Source organism: Entamoeba dispar, genomic scaffold, assembly GCF_000209125.1.
Source record: "Entamoeba dispar SAW760 scf_1105229459447 genomic scaffold, whole genome shotgun sequence".
Taxonomy (NCBI): Eukaryota; Evosea; order Mastigamoebida; family Endamoebidae; genus Entamoeba; species Entamoeba dispar.
The window spans coordinates 29340-50770 of record NW_001853697.1 but is presented as its reverse complement, the minus strand read 5'-3'; the positions used below and the strand labels follow the sequence as shown (position 1 = coordinate 50770).

At 25.6% G+C, this 21431-nt stretch overlaps 12 protein-coding genes across 12 annotated transcripts in view, besides 26 other annotated features; 7 read left to right on the top strand and 5 right to left on the bottom strand.

Annotated features, from left to right (window-relative positions):
* The window catches only part of EDI_125570 (alcohol dehydrogenase, putative), a gene marked incomplete at both ends in the record, with an annotated part of 633 nt that extends 604 nt beyond the window's left edge, over nucleotides 1-29 (top strand). The window contains one exon of the mRNA XM_001733263.1: nucleotides 1-29. This exon is cut by the window's left edge and continues 604 nt beyond it. Coding sequence (XP_001733315.1) covers nucleotides 1-29 — 29 coding nt within the window.
* Nucleotides 30-194: 165 nt separating this feature from the next.
* Nucleotides 195-289: a sequence feature (AT_rich).
* EDI_125560 (uncharacterized protein) lies at nucleotides 288-1463 on the top strand (the record flags this gene model as incomplete). Its single annotated transcript, XM_001735844.1, has 1 exon — nucleotides 288-1463. The coding sequence occupies one exon, from the start codon at nucleotides 288-290 to the stop codon at nucleotides 1461-1463; it is 1176 nt and encodes a 391-aa protein (XP_001735896.1).
* Nucleotides 349-390: a sequence feature (AT_rich).
* Nucleotides 1464-1474: 11 nt separating the features above from the next.
* Nucleotides 1475-1539: a sequence feature (AT_rich).
* A 26-nt stretch (nucleotides 1540-1565) lies between these two features.
* Nucleotides 1566-7542, bottom strand: EDI_125550 (serine-threonine protein kinase, putative; the record flags this gene model as incomplete). The annotated part of the gene is made up of 2 exons (XM_001735843.1): nucleotides 1566-6952; nucleotides 7044-7542. The coding sequence occupies 2 exons, from the start codon at nucleotides 7540-7542 to the stop codon at nucleotides 1566-1568; spliced, it is 5886 nt and encodes a 1961-aa protein (XP_001735895.1).
* Nucleotides 3615-3651: a sequence feature (AT_rich).
* Nucleotides 4818-4840: a sequence feature (AT_rich).
* Nucleotides 6954-7034: a sequence feature (AT_rich).
* Nucleotides 7114-7159: a sequence feature (AT_rich).
* Nucleotides 7543-7607: 65 nt separating the features above from the next.
* Nucleotides 7608-7649: a sequence feature (AT_rich).
* Nucleotides 7650-7866: 217 nt separating this feature from the next.
* Nucleotides 7867-8014: a microsatellite.
* A 31-nt stretch (nucleotides 8015-8045) lies between these two features.
* EDI_125540 (uncharacterized protein) lies at nucleotides 8046-8444 on the top strand (the record flags this gene model as incomplete). The annotated part of the gene is made up of 1 exon (XM_001735842.1): nucleotides 8046-8444. The coding sequence occupies one exon, from the start codon at nucleotides 8046-8048 to the stop codon at nucleotides 8442-8444; it is 399 nt and encodes a 132-aa protein (XP_001735894.1).
* Nucleotides 8445-8466: 22 nt separating this feature from the next.
* Nucleotides 8467-8631: a sequence feature (AT_rich).
* A 64-nt stretch (nucleotides 8632-8695) lies between these two features.
* Nucleotides 8696-9331, bottom strand: EDI_125530 (rab11, putative; the record flags this gene model as incomplete). Its single annotated transcript, XM_001735841.1, has 1 exon — nucleotides 8696-9331. The coding sequence occupies one exon, from the start codon at nucleotides 9329-9331 to the stop codon at nucleotides 8696-8698; it is 636 nt and encodes a 211-aa protein (XP_001735893.1).
* A 57-nt stretch (nucleotides 9332-9388) lies between these two features.
* Nucleotides 9389-9443: a sequence feature (AT_rich).
* A 24-nt stretch (nucleotides 9444-9467) lies between these two features.
* Nucleotides 9468-9515: a sequence feature (AT_rich).
* Nucleotides 9516-9655: 140 nt separating this feature from the next.
* EDI_125520 (protein phosphatase 2C-2, putative) lies at nucleotides 9656-10612 on the bottom strand (the record flags this gene model as incomplete). Its single annotated transcript, XM_001735840.1, has 2 exons — nucleotides 9656-9907; nucleotides 9980-10612. 2 exons carry the CDS (start codon nucleotides 10610-10612, stop codon nucleotides 9656-9658), a joined length of 885 nt encoding a protein of 294 aa, XP_001735892.1.
* Nucleotides 10613-10667: 55 nt separating this feature from the next.
* Nucleotides 10668-10737: a microsatellite.
* Nucleotides 10738-10899: 162 nt separating this feature from the next.
* Nucleotides 10900-10948: a sequence feature (AT_rich).
* A 74-nt stretch (nucleotides 10949-11022) lies between these two features.
* EDI_125510 (uncharacterized protein) lies at nucleotides 11023-11685 on the top strand (the record flags this gene model as incomplete). The annotated part of the gene is made up of 1 exon (XM_001735839.1): nucleotides 11023-11685. One exon carries the CDS (start codon nucleotides 11023-11025, stop codon nucleotides 11683-11685), a length of 663 nt encoding a protein of 220 aa, XP_001735891.1.
* Nucleotides 11678-11701: a sequence feature (AT_rich).
* A 208-nt stretch (nucleotides 11702-11909) lies between these two features.
* EDI_125500 (vacuolar ATP synthase subunit A, golgi isoform, putative) lies at nucleotides 11910-14526 on the top strand (the record flags this gene model as incomplete). Its single annotated transcript, XM_001735838.1, has 2 exons — nucleotides 11910-13548; nucleotides 13637-14526. The coding sequence occupies 2 exons, from the start codon at nucleotides 11910-11912 to the stop codon at nucleotides 14524-14526; spliced, it is 2529 nt and encodes an 842-aa protein (XP_001735890.1).
* Nucleotides 14157-14188: a sequence feature (AT_rich).
* Nucleotides 14505-14535: a sequence feature (AT_rich).
* A 72-nt stretch (nucleotides 14536-14607) lies between these two features.
* Nucleotides 14608-14632: a sequence feature (AT_rich).
* Nucleotides 14633-15044: 412 nt separating this feature from the next.
* Nucleotides 15045-15183: a sequence feature (AT_rich).
* Nucleotides 15184-15186: 3 nt separating this feature from the next.
* EDI_125480 (actin) lies at nucleotides 15187-16317 on the bottom strand (the record flags this gene model as incomplete). Its single annotated transcript, XM_001735837.1, has 1 exon — nucleotides 15187-16317. One exon carries the CDS (start codon nucleotides 16315-16317, stop codon nucleotides 15187-15189), a length of 1131 nt encoding a protein of 376 aa, XP_001735889.1.
* A 166-nt stretch (nucleotides 16318-16483) lies between these two features.
* Nucleotides 16484-16686: a sequence feature (AT_rich).
* A 74-nt stretch (nucleotides 16687-16760) lies between these two features.
* Nucleotides 16761-16805: a sequence feature (AT_rich).
* A 79-nt stretch (nucleotides 16806-16884) lies between these two features.
* On the top strand, nucleotides 16885-17811 carry EDI_125470 (uncharacterized protein; the record flags this gene model as incomplete). The annotated part of the gene is made up of 1 exon (XM_001735836.1): nucleotides 16885-17811. The coding sequence occupies one exon, from the start codon at nucleotides 16885-16887 to the stop codon at nucleotides 17809-17811; it is 927 nt and encodes a 308-aa protein (XP_001735888.1).
* A 416-nt stretch (nucleotides 17812-18227) lies between these two features.
* Nucleotides 18228-18316: a sequence feature (AT_rich).
* Nucleotides 18317-18411: 95 nt separating this feature from the next.
* Nucleotides 18412-18445: a sequence feature (AT_rich).
* A 28-nt stretch (nucleotides 18446-18473) lies between these two features.
* Nucleotides 18474-18511: a sequence feature (AT_rich).
* Nucleotides 18512-18618: 107 nt separating this feature from the next.
* EDI_125460 (uncharacterized protein) lies at nucleotides 18619-18954 on the top strand (the record flags this gene model as incomplete). The annotated part of the gene is made up of 1 exon (XM_001735835.1): nucleotides 18619-18954. The coding sequence occupies one exon, from the start codon at nucleotides 18619-18621 to the stop codon at nucleotides 18952-18954; it is 336 nt and encodes a 111-aa protein (XP_001735887.1).
* Nucleotides 18955-19099: 145 nt separating this feature from the next.
* Nucleotides 19100-19127: a sequence feature (AT_rich).
* A 36-nt stretch (nucleotides 19128-19163) lies between these two features.
* Nucleotides 19164-21431, bottom strand: part of EDI_125350 (GPI ethanolamine phosphate transferase, putative) — a gene marked incomplete at both ends in the record, with an annotated part of 2460 nt that continues 192 nt past the window's right edge. The window contains one exon of the mRNA XM_001733262.1: nucleotides 19164-21431. This exon is cut by the window's right edge and continues 192 nt beyond it. Coding sequence (XP_001733314.1) covers nucleotides 19164-21431 — 2268 coding nt within the window.
* Nucleotides 20541-20625: a microsatellite.

Below are 21431 nucleotides of genomic sequence, written 5' to 3'. Positions count from 1 at the left end.
AAAAATTATCCAAAATTATTAGAATTTAAAAGGATTGATGTTTCAAAATTAATTACTCATAGATTTGAAGGTTTTGACAAATTAGAAGAAGCTTTAATAACAATGCATAAAAAACCTTCAAATCTGATTAAGCCAGTTGTTACCATTCATTATGAAGATGAAGAAACATTACATTAAATTTCTTCATTTTAGACATTTTTAAAATTTAATTTTTTAAAGAAATTAATTTATAATAAAAATAAATTATTTAATAAAAAATAAAAAACTAAAAAAAATTTGAAATTAAAATGAAACAACTTGATGGATATTCAATATTAATTGTTGGAAAATACTTTCAAAATATTCATGATTATTTTAATATTACTTTAGTAAATTCTAAATTTAAATTAACATTAGAGAAATATCATTATAATCCAATACCAATAACATTAAAAATGAAAAAATATTTTCCAAATCTTCAAACACAAATTATTTATTCAAATGATGAACCAATACTTAAAGGAATACAAAATATTGTTTATGATTGTAAAATAGAATATTCAACATATGTAAAAATTATTCAAGAAAATAAAACAAATAGAATTCAAAGAAAGTTTTTAAGAGTTGAATATTCTATATATGATAGAGATGATTTTGGTGATACAATTCCAATTCAAGCAAATTATCTAGGTTATTATGCTTATGGTAATTATTCATTAAAAACACTTAATATACCAGAATCTATTAAAGTTCTTAGTCCACGTTGTTTGTGTAAAAATTCTCTTCATTCTTTAATTATTCCAAGTTCAATTCATTCTCTTCCAATTTCATGTTGTTATTTATGTAATTTTCTTACTTCAATTCAATTATCAACTACTCTTGGTTCAATAGGGGCTTTTTGTTTTTATGGTTGTAGTTCTTTAAAAACAATAATAATTCCATCATCAGTTTCATTTATTGGAAGTAGTTGTTTTGAGAAATGTTTGTCACTAAAATCTTTAGTTATACCTGATTGTATTAATACTTTAAATGAACGATTATTCCAAGACTGTACTTCATTAACTTCAATTCACATTCCTTCTTCAGTAACTCGAATAAGAAATAATTGTTTTTTTAATTGTTTGTCATTACAAAAATTTGACTATCACCCATTTGATAAAACGATTAAATTTTCAATCCCATTATTTACAAAACCTTTATTTGAATCAGCTGGAATAAAAACTCCTTTTATTAAATTCACTAAATATGACCGTTTAAAAAATGGAAATATAATTCCACCTTCTGTTACTTCATTAGAAAAATATTGTTTTGCTGGATTACCAAGTCTTTCTTCAATTTGTATTCCATCTTCAGTAACTAAAATTGGAAAAGGATGTTTTTCAAATAGTGATTATATTGAAACAATGTCTATTCCATCATCAGTTAAAGTATTTGGTACTAATTGTTTAAGTTGGAGACTTTCAACATATTATTCTTTTTGTTAATCAAGTTATTCTTTTTATTAAATAATTTATCTTTTTTTTTAATTAAAATAACTTACTTAATTATGTTTTAAAATAAGAAATGACGTTGAATTAATTTTTTTATTACATTTGTTTGTAAATTTTTGTTAATTTAACTACCAACGCAGCAAACGAAGGTCGTGCTTTAGCTACTTTCCAACAATCAGCAATAATACTATCAAATTCTGGATATGGAGATGGTGGTATTTCTAAAAGGTTTCCACTCATAATAAATGAACGAACTTCTTCCATAAAATTAAATTGAGGAAATGGAGCTGATAGAGTAGATAATTCCCATAAAATCATTCCATATGAATATACATCACTTTCCAACTCAAACGTTGATGTTTCAATTACTTCTGGTGCTAACCAATATAAACATTCTACACAATGACATGATTTAAAATTTTCTGCGAATGTTGGAATACTTTGTCCAAAGTCAGTGATAGCAACTTGAGTTATTTTACCTTCTTTATTAGTTTTTAATATAACATTTGGTGATTTTAAATCACGGTGAACTACTGGACATTTTTGACTAGTAAATACTGTCATTCCTTTGGCAATAGAAATAGCTATTTGAAGTCTTTCTTTCCACGGAATATTATGATTTTTTGAAATATATTGGAACAATGAACCTCCATTAAAATATTCCATTACAATACTTAATGGATTTAAACAATATCCATAAATTTTAGCTATATATGGACTTTCAGGGAATGTAAGAAATTCGCATTCTCTAAGAAAATCTTCTACTCGATCAATATAATATGATACATAATCATCACCATTCATTAACATTCCTGTCAAATCAATTTCCATTTCTTTTACTACAACATTTTCATTAAATCCTTTTACTTTACATAAATTAATTTGTGACGAACTTCCATGTGTAATTGTTGATAATGTTTCAATATCTTCTTTTTTTATTGGTTCTTTCTTCATTTCTAATTTATGAACTAAAACATCCCAACAATTTAAAGCAAAGGCTATACAATGATCTCCAAATATATCTGCAAATAATCCACATTGTAATGTCTCATCAATTTCATCCATAGAAATACAATAACAACTATCAACACTTACCAATTTTGTAAGACAGTGAGGACACAAAACATCACAAGTTGATAAAATTTGAGGAAAATATTTCATTGTTATATTAAGTAATATTTTAATTTCTTGCCAAATGTCTTTAGTTCTAAGGAATGAATTAACATCACTAACAATTATTTTTAATCTAAATGATATTCTTAATTTATCAAGATCCCACTCTACTAATAATTGATAATGTGATTCTTCTACAGCAATATTACATAATACTCCTCCTCTCCATCCTCTAATAACTGAATATTTAACTGATAATAATGAATATAACATCATACAAAATTGAATTGGAAGACAATTATACCTATAACATCTTCCAATTTCAACTTCATCTTTTTTACATTCTTCCCATAATCCATCTTCCATATTTGGTGATAATCCATAATAATTTAAAATCATTACTTTTGGTAATGATTGTTTTTTATCTATAACTTCTATCCTTGAACCTCTTGGAGATCTACTAAATGGAGAACCTGATGTTGGACTAAGTGACTCTATTGGTAATTGAAGTCTTGGTGTTCTTCCGTGTTTTTTAAAGGAAGAAGACTTTTTAAGAGGGATAGTAGTCATTGAATTTGTAGAATTATTAAATAGTAATCTAGTAGATTGATTTAAACCACTCTCAGTAGTACTTTTAGACATTGATTGAGAACTGTATTTATTAGTTAAATTAGGATTATTAACACATCTATTAAGTTGTTCAAATTCATCAGCTAAGCCAATACGTTCAAAGAAAGATTTCCTTAATACAAAAATAATTTGAAAGTATTCTAATAAAATTAAGATATATTCTTGTTGTTCTAATGTTAAATGAGGTATTTCTGGATTTAAAAAGAAATCAGGAAGTTGAATTCCAGTAGATGTTTCATTTTTTGATAAAATTTGATAAATAATTTCAGGTAATTGATAAGATAATAAAATATAATGATTTTTGTGTGGTCTATTATTCAAAGTATGAATTGTATAATTTGATAATTTATTTGAATATGTTTCTGGGTATAAGAAAATTTGATGTAATGATTGTAATGTTTCAATAATTAATTTATATTGATCATTATTAATATATAATGATTCCATAAGCATTTTAAGATAATCTATTTCTAATATACCTGGAATTGTATCAATATATTTAAGCTCATCAATAACTTTATTTGTTAATGGAGAGATATTTATTTTACATTGTTCAGTAGCACTTTTAATAATCTTTAAGAAATCTTTTATTTGTTTGTCTTTTCCATTAATATCAAAATAAGTGAATGATACTTTAAGTTCTGGATAAGTTATTTTTAAATTTTCTTGAATTGAATCATCTTGTTTTAATAATGTTTCTTCATTTACCCTAACACTAACACAAATTATTGGTTGTTTTAATCTAATAAAAGAAAAGAAGCTTAATAATCTAGAGAATGGAACAGCATTTGTTTTTGCTTTTGTAACTCGTTTACAAATAACAAAAACTGAATTTTTTAATATTAAAAATGGATTTTCTTCAATAACTTCACAAGGAATATCACTAACAAGAATATTTTTTTCTAAAAGAAATGATCTACCATCAACTTCTTTTCCACTTTTTTTTGCTAAAAGAGATAAAATTTCACTTTTAGATATATCACCAGTTAAAAATACTTGAAACTCGTCATCATTTACTTTTTTTATTACTTTTTCTTTAATTACTCTTTCAGGAAACATATTTTTCATTACTGTTGGAATAGAAACGATATCGTCAATGAGTAAATTAGTTAAACAAACTAATCTACTAAACATAAATGATAATTGTGGAATAGGATTTTTTTTAAGATTTAATTGTTTTAGTTGAGTCATTGTAAAGAAAGAAGGATGAAGATTACTAATTTCATTCATAGATAAATCAAGACGTTCTAAATTAGTTAATTTAGATATTGAAAGTGGTACATGTTCAATAAAACATTTATTTAAAACTAATTCAACTAATGATTTTGGTAATGACAAAGCAAAATCCCCTTGTTCTAATCCATGTGTTTCACTTATATCAAGATAAGTTAATTGTAAATTTGAAATAGAAGAAGAAAAGAAATTTGATCTTAATGATAATTTCTGAATAGAACTTGGGAAATTAACAGAAGATAGTCTTTGTAAATCATTATTACTAATATCTAAATTAATAATACTTAACGTTGTAATAGATTTTGGAATAGAAGTAAGATTATTATTTGCAACGTTTAATAGTGTTAATAATGTTAATTTAGAAACAATATCATTTAATATAATTAATTTATTTTGACTAAGATTTAATTCAATAAGTCCTGTTAATTTACCAATTTCAGTTGGAAAATCATTTATTTTATTATTTGATAAATCTAATTTTGTTATTCCATTTAATATTGGAAATGAGGGATGAATTGGAAAGAAAAACAGATTCATTTCTTGTAAATTTAAATCTCCAGTACGACAGTTTTGAAGTAATTTAGCAACTGTTTGTGGATTGTATGTTTGAACTTGACAAAAGATTTCATTACAAAAATGAACTTTTATAAATTGAAGAGGAATAACTTCTAATGTATTTTCGTAAAATTCATTTTTAAAATCATTTAAATGGGATTGAATATAACCTTGTAATGAAGATATATCATTTTGATTAAAATCTTTAAAGACTCTTGAGTTATAATGATAAAAAATAAAATGAAGTAATGACTCATTAAATTCAAATTGTGTTGGATAAGTTTTATATAATAAGAATAAACAAACAATAAAGAAACAAAAACTATTTCTTTGTATTTCAAAATCAAAATGTAATGAAGAAAATTCACAATGGATCATTTCTATAAATCCATTAAAAGTTCTAAAATAAGGGTCTAATATAATTTCAATAAATCCTGAAAATATTCCAACTTCATTTTCTTTTAAATTTTTTGGAATTAATAATACACTTTTACTTCTATTTAATAAAGAAATAATTTCTTCACATATTGATAAAAAGTGTGTTACAAAAGTATTTACTTTACCAATTTTTTCAATAAATGTCCTATAATTTAAAGAATCTTTATTACTTGATAAATTATTTAATATATCATTAAATGTTTTTTCAAATGTTTCTAAATCACTAATATTAACTTCAACACACTTAGTTTTTTCTTCATTTTTCATGTCAACTATTATCTCATTTTTTAAATTTTTAATAGAAGGAATAGTTAATCTATATAAATTTGCTCCTGTATTAATAATATGATAACAAATATAAATTTCCCTATTTGTTTCTAAACATTTAATATTTGTTTCTATTAATGGTGCATTAAATGGTAATTTATCATTACTTTCATTTATTTTAAAAATTTCCCAATGATATCGTTTTATTCTATTTTTCCAATCAATATTATTATTAACTGTATATTTTAAATTACTATTAACAAAAATACAATGTATTCCTTCATTAATAATTTCATCTATAATTTTGTCAATAATTTTAAATATATTGTCAAATGAAAAAAATGTAAGAATACTATAATTCGTTGTTATAATTCTCATTGCATATTCTATTGAATGTCCTTCCATTTCAATCCATTTTTTTTCAATAATATTATTTAATGGACATTGAGAAAATCTTCCAAGTATTGCTTTTCTTTGAACATCAAGATTTACTGATGGAATAAAAATAATTCTATAATTTGTTATTGCTAATTTTCCTGGAATTGTAACTTCTTGATTTGTTAATGGTTCATTAAGAACAGATAATGGACATCTAACATTATCAAAGATACACTTTGTTATTTCACCAATATATGAATCTTCTGAATCAAATAAAAATAATGATTCGTATTTATGTTTTGTATATAATGATGGAATTAATGAATAAATTGGTTCTTCAAATGAATATTCTGGTGAAAAACATTCTAAGAAAAATCTTGTACAATAACTTCCTTCTTCACTTCCATACACCTCTTTTATGTCAAGAATTAATTCAATAATTTCTTGAAAAATTAATTGCTCTTCAATATCAAGATATTGTTTTAAAACTGTTTTAATTTCTTTTTCTTTATATACTTTTTTTGTTGATAATGTATTTGATCCAATGGTATCATATGAATTTGTTGTTTCTTCTGAACTTTTTGTCTGTTCTGAAGAACAAGAATAACACTGAATACCTCTATTTGATGTTGAACTTATTTCACTATCAATAGAAGAAGAATTTATAATACTTAACAATTCAATAATTAATTTATCACAAAAGAATGATTGAGGTAATGATAAGAAAAAATATTTTAATAATACAATTACAAGAAATGGATTAGCTTCTTGATAAAGATTAATTGAACTTCCATTTCTATATCGTTGTAATAAATTAAAAACACATTTAATATCAGTATTATCAAAATATGTTAAAGAAGTTAAATGTTCTAAATTATTATTACTTAAATAAAAATAATTAAATGATTCAAATGAATAGAATTAAAATGAAAATAAAATTTAAATAAAAAACTAACAAACTAAATATATTTGGTATCATTCGTAATTGTGAAATATAATGAGTTACACGTTGTGATTCAAAAATACTAAGTTTATTATTAATAAAATCTTGATAATTAAATTGTAAAATTATTTTTGGATTAATTGATGTTGATAATAATTGTTTTAAAGCTGGTATGTTTTGAACAAAATTTAATGAATATATTTCTTCATTATCCCATTGATCAATAGAACGTTGATAAAGAGTACTTAGTATTAATGTATTTCTTAAATACTTAATTGAATTATCTACTATATTTGGAATTCCTTTAAATGTTTTTGGATTTAATGAACTTTCATTAATTCTTGGTGAATCGTATTTGTCTTCAGAATATGAAGAATAAAATGCTGATGTTCCTTTTGGTGTGTTTGGTTGTGTAGAAGATAAAGAAGTATCAATTTTCTTTCCTTTAGTTTTAAGTTCTCGTGGAGAAGGAATGTTATTATTTTTCTTTCGATGTTTAGTAGAATCCTTTTCCATAAATTGAACTATAAAAAGTAGTTTATTTTCTAGTTATTCTATTGAAATTTTCTTTTTTTTGTCAGTTAATATAGTTTATAAAATATTATTCTTTCTTATTATTTTATCTTCCTCTTTTTTCATTTTTTAGTTCTATTCAATTTACCTTTTCATGGCTTAGAATTTGTTTCATTGAAATACTAACAAAACAAGAAAATAATAAATTTTGAAGTGTATTGAAAAAAAAAACCTAAAGAGTAGAAATGAACACAACAAGACATTTTTTAAATAACAGCGACAAAACGATGAAAAATTTCATGCAATAAAGTAAAGGTTGATTATCTCAAAAAAAAAAGATAATATAAGAAGTATTGAGAAATAAGAAGATTACAATAAAAATAATATCAGAAAAATAAAAGTTCAAAAAGCAAAAGATAATACAATAAAAAAAAAAAGAAAAAAAATCAAAGAAGAATTATCAAAAGAATAAAAACTGAAATATTAAACCTAGTTTATTATATTATATGCAAAACCAACAAGTAGAAGATAGACTTTTAAGTAATGCTGAATTAATGTCATTACTAAATCACAAAGTTAAAAAAAATATTGACTTAACAAGTTTTGAGTATTTTATATATCGAGAACATGAAACACAAACAGCACGACCATTATATCATAAACGTAGATTATTAAGACTTGCTGAATATCTTAAACAATTTGACTTTACTCCCCAAGAAAAAATAGTTATTGCAAACTATCCACCAACAAGTCTTGTTGAATTTTATTCAGTTGTACCAAATCCATCACAATTTAGTGATGAAGAAGCAAATAAATTTATGAAAGATATAGAAGAAATAATGCAAATGGAATTATCACCAGACCAACCAAAAAAAATATTTAATCAAAAAGAAGAAGATGAATAAAAAATGATTTATATCAACACTCATTTAAATCAATAATTAAATTTTTTGTTAGTGTTTATTCTTTCAATTTAATTATTTTTTTAATTATTATAATAACAATAAAAAATAATACTTGTTCTTCTATTTATAAATTCTATTAATTAATAGTAAATTATTCATTTATTATTAAAAACTTAAATTAAATAAAGAACGTTGAAAATAAAATTAAAACAACGGAAATAATTCCCCTATTTCCTGTTCTTCTTTTTATTTCAGCAACACTTCTTTTCTTCTGGTTTATTGTTTTGACTTCCAAGATCAATAGGCTCAGTTGCTGGTTTAATTTCATTATTACTACTTTGCTCTCCATCAACAGATTTACTAGAATCATCATAAATCTTTTTTAGTAATGTCATAAAAGCTTCTTCAACATTACTTCCATCTAAAGCTGATGTTTCAAAAAAGAATGCATTATTTTTTTTAGCTAATTCTTCACCTTCACTAGTTTGTACTTCTCTTGTCTGATTTAAATCACATTTATTACCAATAACCATTTGAACTACTTTTTTATCTGCATTTTCATGAAGCTCAGCAAGCCATTTCTCAACTGATTCAAATGATGTCTTTTTAGTAATATCATAAACGACCAAAGCACCTAAAGCACCTCTGTAATAAGCATTGGTAATAGCACGATATCTTTCTTGTCCAGCAGTATCCCAAATTTGAGCTCTAATATTTTTATCACAATAATTAATAGATCGTGTAGCAAATTCTACACCGATAGTTGATCGTTTATCAGGATCAAATTCATTTCTTGTAAATCTTAAAAGTAAGTTGGATTTTCCAACTCCACTTTCTCCAACTAATACTATTTTATAAAGGAAATCATATTCTTCTGATCCGCTCATTTCTTTCTCCTTTAATGGTTTTATTAGTTCCTTTTTTTTCTTAAATATTTTTAGCTCTTTTATTTTTTTTTGTTTAAACAAAAAAAATTTGATAAAACAAAAATTAAAATTTCTAAGAAAAAAGTACAAAACTGCCATAAAAAAATAAAACTGAAAAATTTTAAAAAAATCTTAATTTAAAAAACCTATTTTAAGGGGTTATAAATATAGAACAATAAGTTCATTCTCAAAAGAATAAAAGAAGAACAAAAAATGAAGTTCATTTGGTTGATTGTAATTTATTCCAAGAACTCTTTTTTTAGGGAAAAGTTAATTAGATACAAACTAACACCAATTCAGAAATATTATAACAGCTGTAACATTATCTCTAGACCCTCTTGCTATTGCTTCTTGAATTAAATTTCTTGCAACTTCTTGAGGATTTTTTCCTTGTTGTTTTTGTGTACATACATAATCCATAACATCATCATATGACATTTTTTCAAATACGCCATCACATGCCAATACAATAATTTTGTCGTCACTTGTTAATTCATAAATATTAATATAAGGTTCAGGAATAACAACTCCTTTACCCTAAGGCTTAAGTATTTCATTAAATCAATTAAATGACTAAATTATATATTTGTTACTAAATTAAATACAAACTTTATAAGTTTTATCTCCTAATGATCGAGAAACAACCATAGAACCATATACCCTACCATTAAAAACTATTCCTCCTTTTGACTTCATACGCTGTTTTTCTGATTCATCTTTTGCTGTATGTTTATATGTTAATACTTCAACTTCATTTGAATAACGACATTTAATAACAAGACACTCACTATCACCTACGTTTGCTACAACTAAATACCTTCCTTGTATTAGTGCAGTAACTGATGTACATCCACTATTATCTTTAATATGATAATTACATAATAACCAATCCATTCTATAATATGCATTTACCATACAATTTTCATAATATCCATTAACAAAATCAGGATCTTCTAATATTTCTTCGTGCATAAGTTCAGCACAAAATTTTGATGCTTCTAATCCATTATGTCCATCAAATAATCCATAATACTCACACCCCATTTTTTTATTTTTTTTCATTGGTACTAATTGTTGAGCATTAGGAATAATTCGGAATGTATCTTCATTTGCTTGACGTACACCAATATCAGACGCACCTCCAGCAATAGTTTTTAGTTTTTTCTTTTCTTTGAATGAATATTTTTTGTATTGTTTTGCTTCTTTATCTAAGGGGTCTATTTGTTCTGTTAATGTATTCATTTTGTAATTGAATACAGTTCAATTTTTTTCTTTCTTTCAAAAAAAAAATACTTCCTTCTGTTTCTATTTTTTTTTATTAGAAATATAATTTTCATTTTTATTTTTTCTTTCCTTCATTTTTCTATGACAAAAAGAATGACACACTTCTTAAATTTTTGGTTTGCAAAAAACAGGATACGTTTTAACTAATCTTTTTATTTTGTTTCAAGTTCTTTCCAATATTCTTATTTTGTTGAGTTTGGTTAAATTTTTGAAGGTATGAAAAACTCAAGAATGTTTTCAAAATGAATTTATTTATTAATTTTATTTAATAGTTTATATAATATTTAAAAAAATGAGTTGAGGAAGAAATAAAATGAAAAAAGAAATCTACAAAAATTCAGATTAGTTTTGTCTAAGTCAGAAAACATATGGAAGATTCAAATAGTGATAAAGTCAAACCACCACCAGAAGACTCTGATGAACCACCATTACTCAATAAAGGGAGAAAACCATTTTTCTTATCAAAACGAAAGTCTAAATCATTTGAGTCACAAATTCAAGGGACATTGTTGAGATTACTTATATCAATGGGATACAATATTGTTTTAAAAAAACCAAAAATGGCGAAGAAATCATTGCCTTTTCTTACTGTTGTCTCACTTCAACGAGGAAGTACCTTTATTAATTTTAAAATGGATTTGGAATGTAAATGTAAATTACTCGAATCTGAAAAAGAAAATGATGGAAGGTATACACACAACCAGCTCATGAAATATACTCAAAGAAATCGTATTGCCCTTACTTGTAATCAATTAACGGAGTTATTGATAAGAGATGGATTTCAAATTAAAACAAAAAGATCAAAAGAGAGCGTTGAAACAGTTCAACTAATTAAATTTACTCAACTTTGGAATGACCAGTTAGATATAATGCTTGATTCTGTTGCTATTCAAAATATTGGTGAAGATATGATTTCCTTTGTATCAGAAACGTTTCAACAAACAGCCCGTGAACAAATTATGTTTGGGAAAGAATTTTATTATGGGTATGAGTTTCTCGATGATTCTCGCAAAACTTGTTCTCATAATTAATAATTTTTTTTAATATCCTTATTTAACGTTATTTTTTATTATCATTCTCTTTTATCATTAATTCAAAGAATTAATCATTTAATTTCAAGTAACGTTATATAAAACTTAAAAAAATGAGGAATTAAAAGAAGAAACAAAACGTCTTAGAAGACGATAGAAAATGAATTGTTAATGAACTTAAAAAAAGAACTAGAAAGTAAATAGAAAAATTCATTGAATAAAATATGGGAGAAATGTTTCGAGGGAAAGATATGTCATTAGGACAACTTATTGTTCCATCAAATATTGCTATTGAAACTGTAGAAAGAATTGGAAAATTAGGAATAATTCAATTTATAGATCTTAATGATAATCTAGCAAGTTTTGATAGAAGATTTATTAATGAAATTAAAAGATGTGAAGAAATAGAACGAATTATCAGACTATTTGAAGAAACTATTTCGTTTGAAGAAAGTAGAGATGGTTTTAATAAGGTATTTAAAAGAAATAGTTTGGCTGTAGACTTATTACCAATTGCAACAGCTGATGCTCAACAATCTGAATTAAGTTCTGAACAACTAGTATTAAAAATAAGAACATTTGATAATGATCTTAAACAATTAAGTTCTGATGTTGTTTCAGCTGAACGTGCGGTTAGTGGAATTCATGAAGCTATTTCATTAGCTGAACATATTACTGAATTAATTGGCCAAGATATTGATCAAATGACAGCACAATCATTAAAGTATCTGGTTGGGATTATAGATACATCTAAATGGGAATCATTAAGAATGGTTATTTGGAGAGTGTCTCGTGGGTTTGTAGTTACAAGATCAGCTCCAATTGATAATAGAAGAACTGGATTTGTTGTGTTTGTACAAGGAGATGAAGTATTAAATAAATTAAATCAAATATGTTCAACGTCTTCAGCTAGAATTTTTGATTCAATGCCAATCGATGTTATTGAACGTATAAATTATATTAACGAAAAAGGACAAGAATTAAATGAACTGACAGATGTATTAAATGGAGCATTAGAAGCTAAAAGACAATGCCTTCGTTTAATTGCTAGTGATATTAATATTTGGAATGAAGTTATTGAAAGAGAACGTCAAGTTTATTTTACTCTTAATATGTTTTATGTTGATGAAGGACATTCTCATTTATGTGGAGAAGGATGGTTTCCAACAGATCAATTTAATGAAATTAATAGGGCATTGGAAGAAATAGAAGGACCAATTAAACCATTATTTGGAGTTATTCAACCACATCCAAATGCTATTCCACCAACATACATTCCAACTACATCGTTTAGTCAGTGTTCACAAGATCTTTGTGACTCTTATAGTATTCCAAAATATGGAGAAGTTAATCCAGGATTTCTGTATATTATTACATTTCCATTTTTATTTGGAGTAATGTTTGGGGATATAGGACATGGTACTATTGTATTTTTATTTGCTCTTGTAATGATTATATTCCAAAAGAAAATTGAACTTACAAAAAGAAATGAAATATTTGATATGTTGTTTGGAGCACGATGGATGATTTTATTAATGGGATTATTTTCTATTTATTGTGGTGCTTTATATAATGAATTTTTTGGAATTGCTATTGATTTATTTGGAACGTCATGGAATAAAGAAAATGGATTATTTTATGAACGAAGTAACCCAAATTATGTTTATCCATTTGGTGTTGACCCAATATGGAAATCATCTAATAACGAATTATATTTTTACAATTCATTAAAAATGAAAATGTCAATTCTTATTGGAGTAGGGCACATGACAATAGGAATTTGGATTTCATTGATAAATCATATTCATTATAAGAATTTAATAGATGTAGTATTTCAATTTCTTCCAGAAATAATATTTATGAGTTGTACATTTGGATACCTTTGTTTTTATTATTATTAAGTGGATGTGTTTTATTAAAGATGCACCAATGATTACAAATGTCTTTTTAGAAATGTTCCAAAATTTTGGAATAGTAACAGAATCAAATCATATGTTTTGGGGACAAAGTTTTATTGAACCAATATTATTTATATTCACAATATTATCAGTTATTGCAATGATGATTCCAAAACCAATTCTTATATATATATTAAAAAAGAAAGATCAAAAAAGAAATGAAAATGGACAAGGTCAAGATAATTATTACCAAGCATTTAATCAAGAAAATAATGATTTTATTACTGAAGATATGAGACAAGAAAATAATGACATTCCTTATCTTCCAAGTGAAAATGATGGATATATTTTAACAAATAATAATACTATTGAAGAGTTACAAGAACAATTTGAAAATGGAGATGGAATGAGTTTATTAGGAAATGAAAATAAATCTAATAAAAAAGATAGTTTATTGTCAGATGAATCAAAATTTCCAAGAATTCTTAAATTAATTAAGAAAAAGAATCCAAATTATACATTTAATGAAAAAGAATGGATTAGAATAAGAGATGATCCAGATGATGAAAATGGTAATAATTTATTAGAAATTATTATTTTTAATACTATTCATGCTGTTGAATTTATTCTTGGATGTATCTCTAATACTGCTTCTTATCTTCGTTTATGGGCATTGTCATTAGCTCATGCACAATTAGGTTCTGTTTTCTTAGAATATGTATTTTATACTCTTCTTGAACTTAACAATTTCTTCTTAACCTTTATTGGCTTTGCTGTATTTGCATTAATTACTCTTGGTATTCTTATTGGAATGGAATCTCTTTCTGCATTCCTTCATACATTAAGACTTCATTGGATAGAATTCCAAAACAAATTTTATCTTGGTGATGGTGTTAAATTTGTTCCTTTCCAATTGTCTACAAATAATAAATTATTTAATTAAACTAATTTACTTCTTATCCATTTGTTAACTTCAATCTATGATTTTTGTATGAAGGGAGAATTATGATATTCTTCTATTTAGTTATTATTATTTTATTATTTTTATTGATTCATTCTATTTCTATAATAACGCATTATACGAATCTCTTCCAATTCTTTCTACTAAAAGTATCTTTTGCTCAAAATCACTCCTCTGTTACTTCTCATAATAACTACTTAAAGTCAAAATCTCATTTATTTCATTCATTACAGTATTGCATTAATGGGAGTAGGACTATCTAAGTTACCACCTGAACCTCAAAAGAAAAATGAAAAACTTGAAACGTTAAATAAAGATGTTGACACACCAACCCCTCATGAAGAAGAGAGGAACTTATTATCTAAACAACCAAAAAGTAAGTCTATGCAAATTTTAAGACAAAGCTCTCGAGAGCTTCATAAACTAACAAATGGACTAGCGACTTCCTTATCAGAGGTAAGGATAAATGAGGGAAGTGTTAGTGTGTTTTATTAACCAACAAATAAATAATTTATGTTTTTATTTCTAAATTTTAGATTAAATTCTTTCTATTTGATACAAAAAAGAATTCTAAATAAATTCCTATTTCAAAAGTATTAAAAAATTAAAATAAAATCAAATATGAATTAAACTAAAAATGACTTAGAAGCATTTTCTGTGGACAATAGCTGGTCCTGATTCATCATATTCTTCTTTGGTAATCCACATATTTTGGAATGTAGAAAGTGATGCAAGAATTGATCCTCCAATCCAAACTGAATATTTTCTTTCTGGTGGGGCAATAACCTTAATCTTCATTGTTGGTGGTGCTAATTGAATCATTTCCTTTTCAAGTCTGGTGTTAATACCTGGATACATTGATGTTCCTCCTGAAAGAACAATATTTCCATAAAGATCCTTTCTAATATCAACATCACATTTCATAATTGAATTGTAGGTAGTTTCATGAATACCATTACATTCCATACCAAGGAATGATGGTTGGAAGAGTGCTTCTGGGCATCTGAATCTTTCATTTCCAACTGTGATAACTTGTCCATCTGGAAGTTCATAGCTCTTTTCAAGTTCACTGCTTGATGCTGCTTTTTGCATTTCTTCATTGAAATCTTCTGCAACATAGCAAAGTTTTTCTTTAATATCTCTAACAATTTCTCTTTCTGCAGTAGTAGTGAATGCATATCCTCTTTCAGTTAAGATTTTCATAAGATAATCAGTAAGATCACGTCCTGCAAGATCAAGTCTAAGAATAGCATGTGGAAGTGAGAATCCTTCATAAATTGGAACAGTATGTGAAACTCCATCACCTGAATCCATAACAATACCAGTTGTTCTACCTGATGCATATAATGAAAGAACTGCTTGAATTCCAACATACATAGCTGGGGTGTTGAATGTTTCAAACATAATTTGAGTCATTTTTTCTCTATTAGCTTTTGGATTCATTGGTGCTTCAGTTAAAAGAACTGGATGTTCTTCTGGAGCAACTCTAAGTTCATTATAAAAAGTATGATGCCAGATCTTTTCCATATCATCCCAATTATTAACAATACCATGTTCAATTGGATATTTAAGTGTAAGAATACCTCTCTTTGATTGTGCTTCATCTCCAACATATGCATCTTTTTGACCCATACCAGCCATAACTGAAACATGTCTTGGTCTACCAACAATGGATGGGAATACAGCTCTTGGTGCATCATCACCAGCAAATCCAGCTTTACACATTCCAGATCCATTATCTACAACAAGTGCTTGAACTTCTTCGTCTCCCATATTTATTTAATGATAATTAATATTAGTTTCTTTGTTTAAATATCAGTTCATTGGAGTTGAGAAGATAAATTTTTTAAAGTTCATTACCGTTCCAATTTTAAGTTTTTCCGTGATATTATTTAGTTCAACTCCTCATATTATTATAAAATCTTATCTCCTGAAAACCAAAAATATTTCATTAAAAACAATTTTTAAATTTTGTTTTATTTTTTAAATTATGATATTAATAACAAAAAATTAATTTTTTTTTAAATAGTACTTTCTTCTAAAAATATAATTTTTTTCTATAACAATCTAAAAATATAATACCTTCCTCTAATAATACTAAACTAAATTTTAATAATAAAATTTCTATAATTTATAATAAAACTTTTTGTAAACGAAATCTTATTTTAGATTCCATTTACATTTTTATAATTCCAAGAATAAAATAATTCGATGAGTTATAATTTTATTAATTTAAAAATTCAATAATTTTATTTATTATTGGTTTCATTCTTTATACGAAATTTAAAGGAGAATTTTATTATTTAAACAAACTTTATATCTTCAAATATTCAAAAGATTATGTTAGTCCTTGGATTATTACTCTTAGTTGGGTGTTTTGCTCAACACACTGTCTACTACTTTAAACAATCTGATCTTGGAGCACAACATAAAAGATTACGTACATCAAGTGAAGCAGAACCAGAAGATTCTGCAGTTAAATACGAATTTGATACTGACCGTAATCTTTTTGAAATTCCATCGAGTGCATTTGATTACGAAGGAGCAGATCAAAGAATGTATTGTGACCCTGTAGAAGGGCCAATCATTTTTAATTTTAACAATGAAAAGTCTTGTTATATTACTATTTTACCAGATGACGATCAAGATTTTGTTGGGTATAACACTAAAATTTCATTTAAAGTAGGTCCTTCTGCTGTTACTCATGGAGTTAATATCTATACTAACACTGACAAATTCTTATCAAATCCTGTAACAGTTCTTTATAAAGAAAAGTCTGAAGATGAAGTTGCTACTGGTGCATTTTTCCTTGGAGGGTGGTATGAAGATAATGGTGCAGATTATTCTAGATTAATTTATTATGATATTTCAATTAACTTAAATTATGAAAACTCTGATGAAAATTTCAGTTTTGATAATTTCAGACCAAGTACTTTTGGATATGATAATGGACCAACAACAACACAAGAAACTGGTTCATTTAAAATTGCTGGTATTTGTTTCTCAAACCCACCTAAATTTAATGAACCAACTAAAACTAATATTCAAAAGTTTAGTTTTCCTCTCAACTTTGAAGAGTATTACAGCTGTGGTTCTGAAAATTATAAATTAACTCTTCAAGGTAATGACGTTTATATTCAAAGTATTGAAGTACCAGATCAATCACAAAGTAGTTCATCAAATTCTGATTCTAACCCAACAGATGATTCTACTTCTTATGTTGTAGTTTCTCTATTATCTTTAATTCTTCTTGCATTCCTCTTCTAAGTAACTTTTTTTATTCTTTTTTGTTTTTCAATAAATTTGCAAAATGAATAGATTTTGTACAAAATGAGAAACAAAAGAAAGCACACATTATTGTGATATAATTAATGCACAAAATGAAAAAGTAATAAACAGATAATTGTAAATACAAAATATAAGAGAAGTTAATAAACCTTAAACACAAATACGTACAAATTATTCGATTTGTGATAAGTTGTTTGATTTGTTCATATACTGTTAATAAAAAGTAGAGAGATTAAACGCTGGTATCAAATAAAACGGAGGATGGCATGTATCGCTTATGTAATGATGATGGTTTTGGTTGTATAGTCTCAAAACCAGCACATTAATACCCTGATAATACAAAGAGTGGTGATGAAGAAACTATCAGTAATTTTAATACAACAATTTCTTAAAACTATTAAAACTTAAATATGAAAGTAAATATCATTAATTTATTAATTTTTTGTTATATTTTATAGTTAATTTTTTTTTAGATAAATTATAAGAGGAGTTACTTTTTAGTAAATTTTACTATATAAAAAACAAAATCTCATCTCGATCTTAGGTAAATCAGATTATACTATTCATCTTGAAGTTATCAAAAAAAAAAATAAAAAATCTAAATTTATAAAAAGGAAACTAACAAAAGTTATAGTTATTGGAATAAATATGAAATGAAATTAATAAAAAAATTTAATTTCAGAGAAGTAAAAAACTAGTCAAAAATGGTTTTGAGGATGACGAAACAGATCAAAGACTTATTAACTTATATATTAGATCTTGAAATTTGATAAACCAAAACACATTATGAGGTACAATTATACTACTCAATGCAAAAAAGAAAACCACTGCTCTATTGGTTCAAGAAAACCAGTTAAAATATTTAGCCTAGAAGAAAAAAGGATTAAAAGACAAACAATTAATAAACAAATAGTTTTATTAATTCTTCAGAGTTGTTATGAACTTTCTCAAGAATCTGATGTTATTAGTGTTTGTCCAAATTCTCCAAGAGAAATCAATTCATATGAGATTGATGATTTAATTAATCAAGTTGAACAGTTATTATCAGGAGGTCAATCTCTTGATTGTATTTATCCTTATGTAAAGAGTCTTGTTCGATCTTATAAACAATATTATTGCTGATTTTACTGTAGACTTTATTATTTAGTATTCGTATTTATCTCTTTTTTGCCTTTTTCTTAAACTTTGTAACAACGGATATAAATCTTATAGGTTTCAAAAGATAGGTTATATTTTGATGTATTACTAAATATTTCTAAAGAACTACAAATAATAACAAAAAAAAAAAAATTAAAGGAATAACGAAATTAATATTCTTTGTTTTTGCAGAATTAATGATTGTTTTTTGATTCCCTTATAATGAAATAAACAACAAAAACAACTACGTCCACTACAACTGTAATTGCTGCATCAAAACATACTTTTGGTGTAAATAACCTAAATATTTCTAAATGTCCAGACACAAAATAAGTAAAAATCATAATAGAAAGGAGTTGATAGCCAAAGAACAGCATAACCAATATTGAACTTCTAGTATAAAGAAGTGTTCCATTAACTTTTGACTGTATAATTCCTGCAATAGCTAATACAGCAATACTAGGGAAGAAGAAAGTATTCAAAATAACCAAAAAGCCATTTCCAAAGAATGAATAGAATGGTATTCCAATAAATCCAGCATTAAATTGAATATCACTAAATTGGAATGCATGTCCACTTAAGAAGAAGAAATGAATACCAATAAACAAGAAGAAAGTGGTAATACTCTCTGAAAATTCATACTCTTTAAAAACATAAACAAAACCAATAAATAATAATAGTATTGTTGATGAAGAGTATGGTAGTATAACTGTTGCCATTGGTATCAATGAATATAAATAGTGAATAACTGATAATCGTTGTTTATAACATATAATCAATGAAATGAGTGTTAACAAATAAATAGTGTCTGGTAAGATAATTCCTAATAATGAAGTTGGGTATGGTCTTATTAAATGATAAACAAATGCACATATTGAACTAATTGAAATATTTATAGAATGTGTAAATATGTATAAGACAATGGGTAATACTAATAAGGATATTACATGGAATGAGAATAATTTAATACAAGAACTTAAAATGATAAGAAGAAAATGAAGGCATAATATTTTAGTACTACCTTGTTTGCGTTGAGATAGTGCAAAGAAGAACATAACGATTGAAAGCCATTCTGCTACATAAAATGATGTATACTCTTCTTCTTTAATGTACGAATCTGTGTACTGTCCAAACCCATAAATAAAACAAAGAACAAGATTAAAAACAATATCAAAAGTAACAGTTGTTGTGATTCGAGTTCCAGAAAGAATAAATGTATTAAACTGACTTGCAAAATTCGATATAAAAGAAAGACCTCCTAAAAGACTTGTAAAGAATACATACTGATCAAATTTACTCATACCTATGTCATATATTCTTCTTAAAAATAAAGCTGGAACCATTCCTAAAACGAATCCATGAATAATTTTTAATGTAGTAAAATGGAACTGTGGATATCCAAAAACAAAGAATAAACCACATAACAATGATAATATCATTAATATAATACCAGCTAACATATAATTAAATTTAAATGTTGATTTATGTTTAACATATTTTTTATGTATTTCATGACTTATTCGTTCATGTTCATTCATTACTTCTATTAATTTCTCTTTCTGTTCAAAATATTTTATTTCTTCTTCTTGAATTTTTTTTATTTCTTTTTCTATTTCTTTTATCCATTCTTCTCTTCTTATCCCTTCTTTTTCTTTTAAATATCGAATAATTTGATTAGTTGTAATGTTTAATGCATTCACATATCTTTGAATATCTTCTATCTCTTCTTCTCTTCCTAATATAATATCTCGAATAGGTGTTCCAATGTTACTATATGGTATAGGAATACCCATCCCAATTGCAATCGTTGGAACAATATCAACTTGTGTTATTTTCTCAACTTCTTTTCTTCCTCCTTTTCGATTTTTCCTATTATCATAAACAAATAACCCTGCATCTATTTCTTCTAGTGTTGATCCTCCATGGTTCCCTTCTTCTGTTAATCCATGATCACCAAAAACTAATGCTAATGTATCTTCAGGTAGTGAATATAATGATCTATTAAGAATGTTATTAATTTCTATTAATTTTTTTTTCATTGATGGATGGTTGGTAACATAATAATGTCCAGTATGATCAATTCCAAGAAAATGAGATATCATTATATCATAATCACTTGCATTTTGATGTTGTTGTAATGCTTTATCACATATATTATCAACACTATCTAAGTCTGCTATGTCAAGAGATGGACCAGTTGAAACATTATTGAATTGATTAGGATATAAATCAACCCATAATGAATCTCCTTCAAAAACTGTTCTTAATCCATTTTCTTTAAATTGGTGTATTAATGAATCTTCCAAAATAACAGGGTTATTGAACATATTTGATATTTCAATAAAGGCTGGAACACCACCTGTTGTCATTGCTTTAACACGTTGTGCAGTTGTGGTTGGTGGGTCAGGAATGAAATGATATTTTGAAGAACGAGAAGGGTATTGATTTTCTAAAGAATGAAA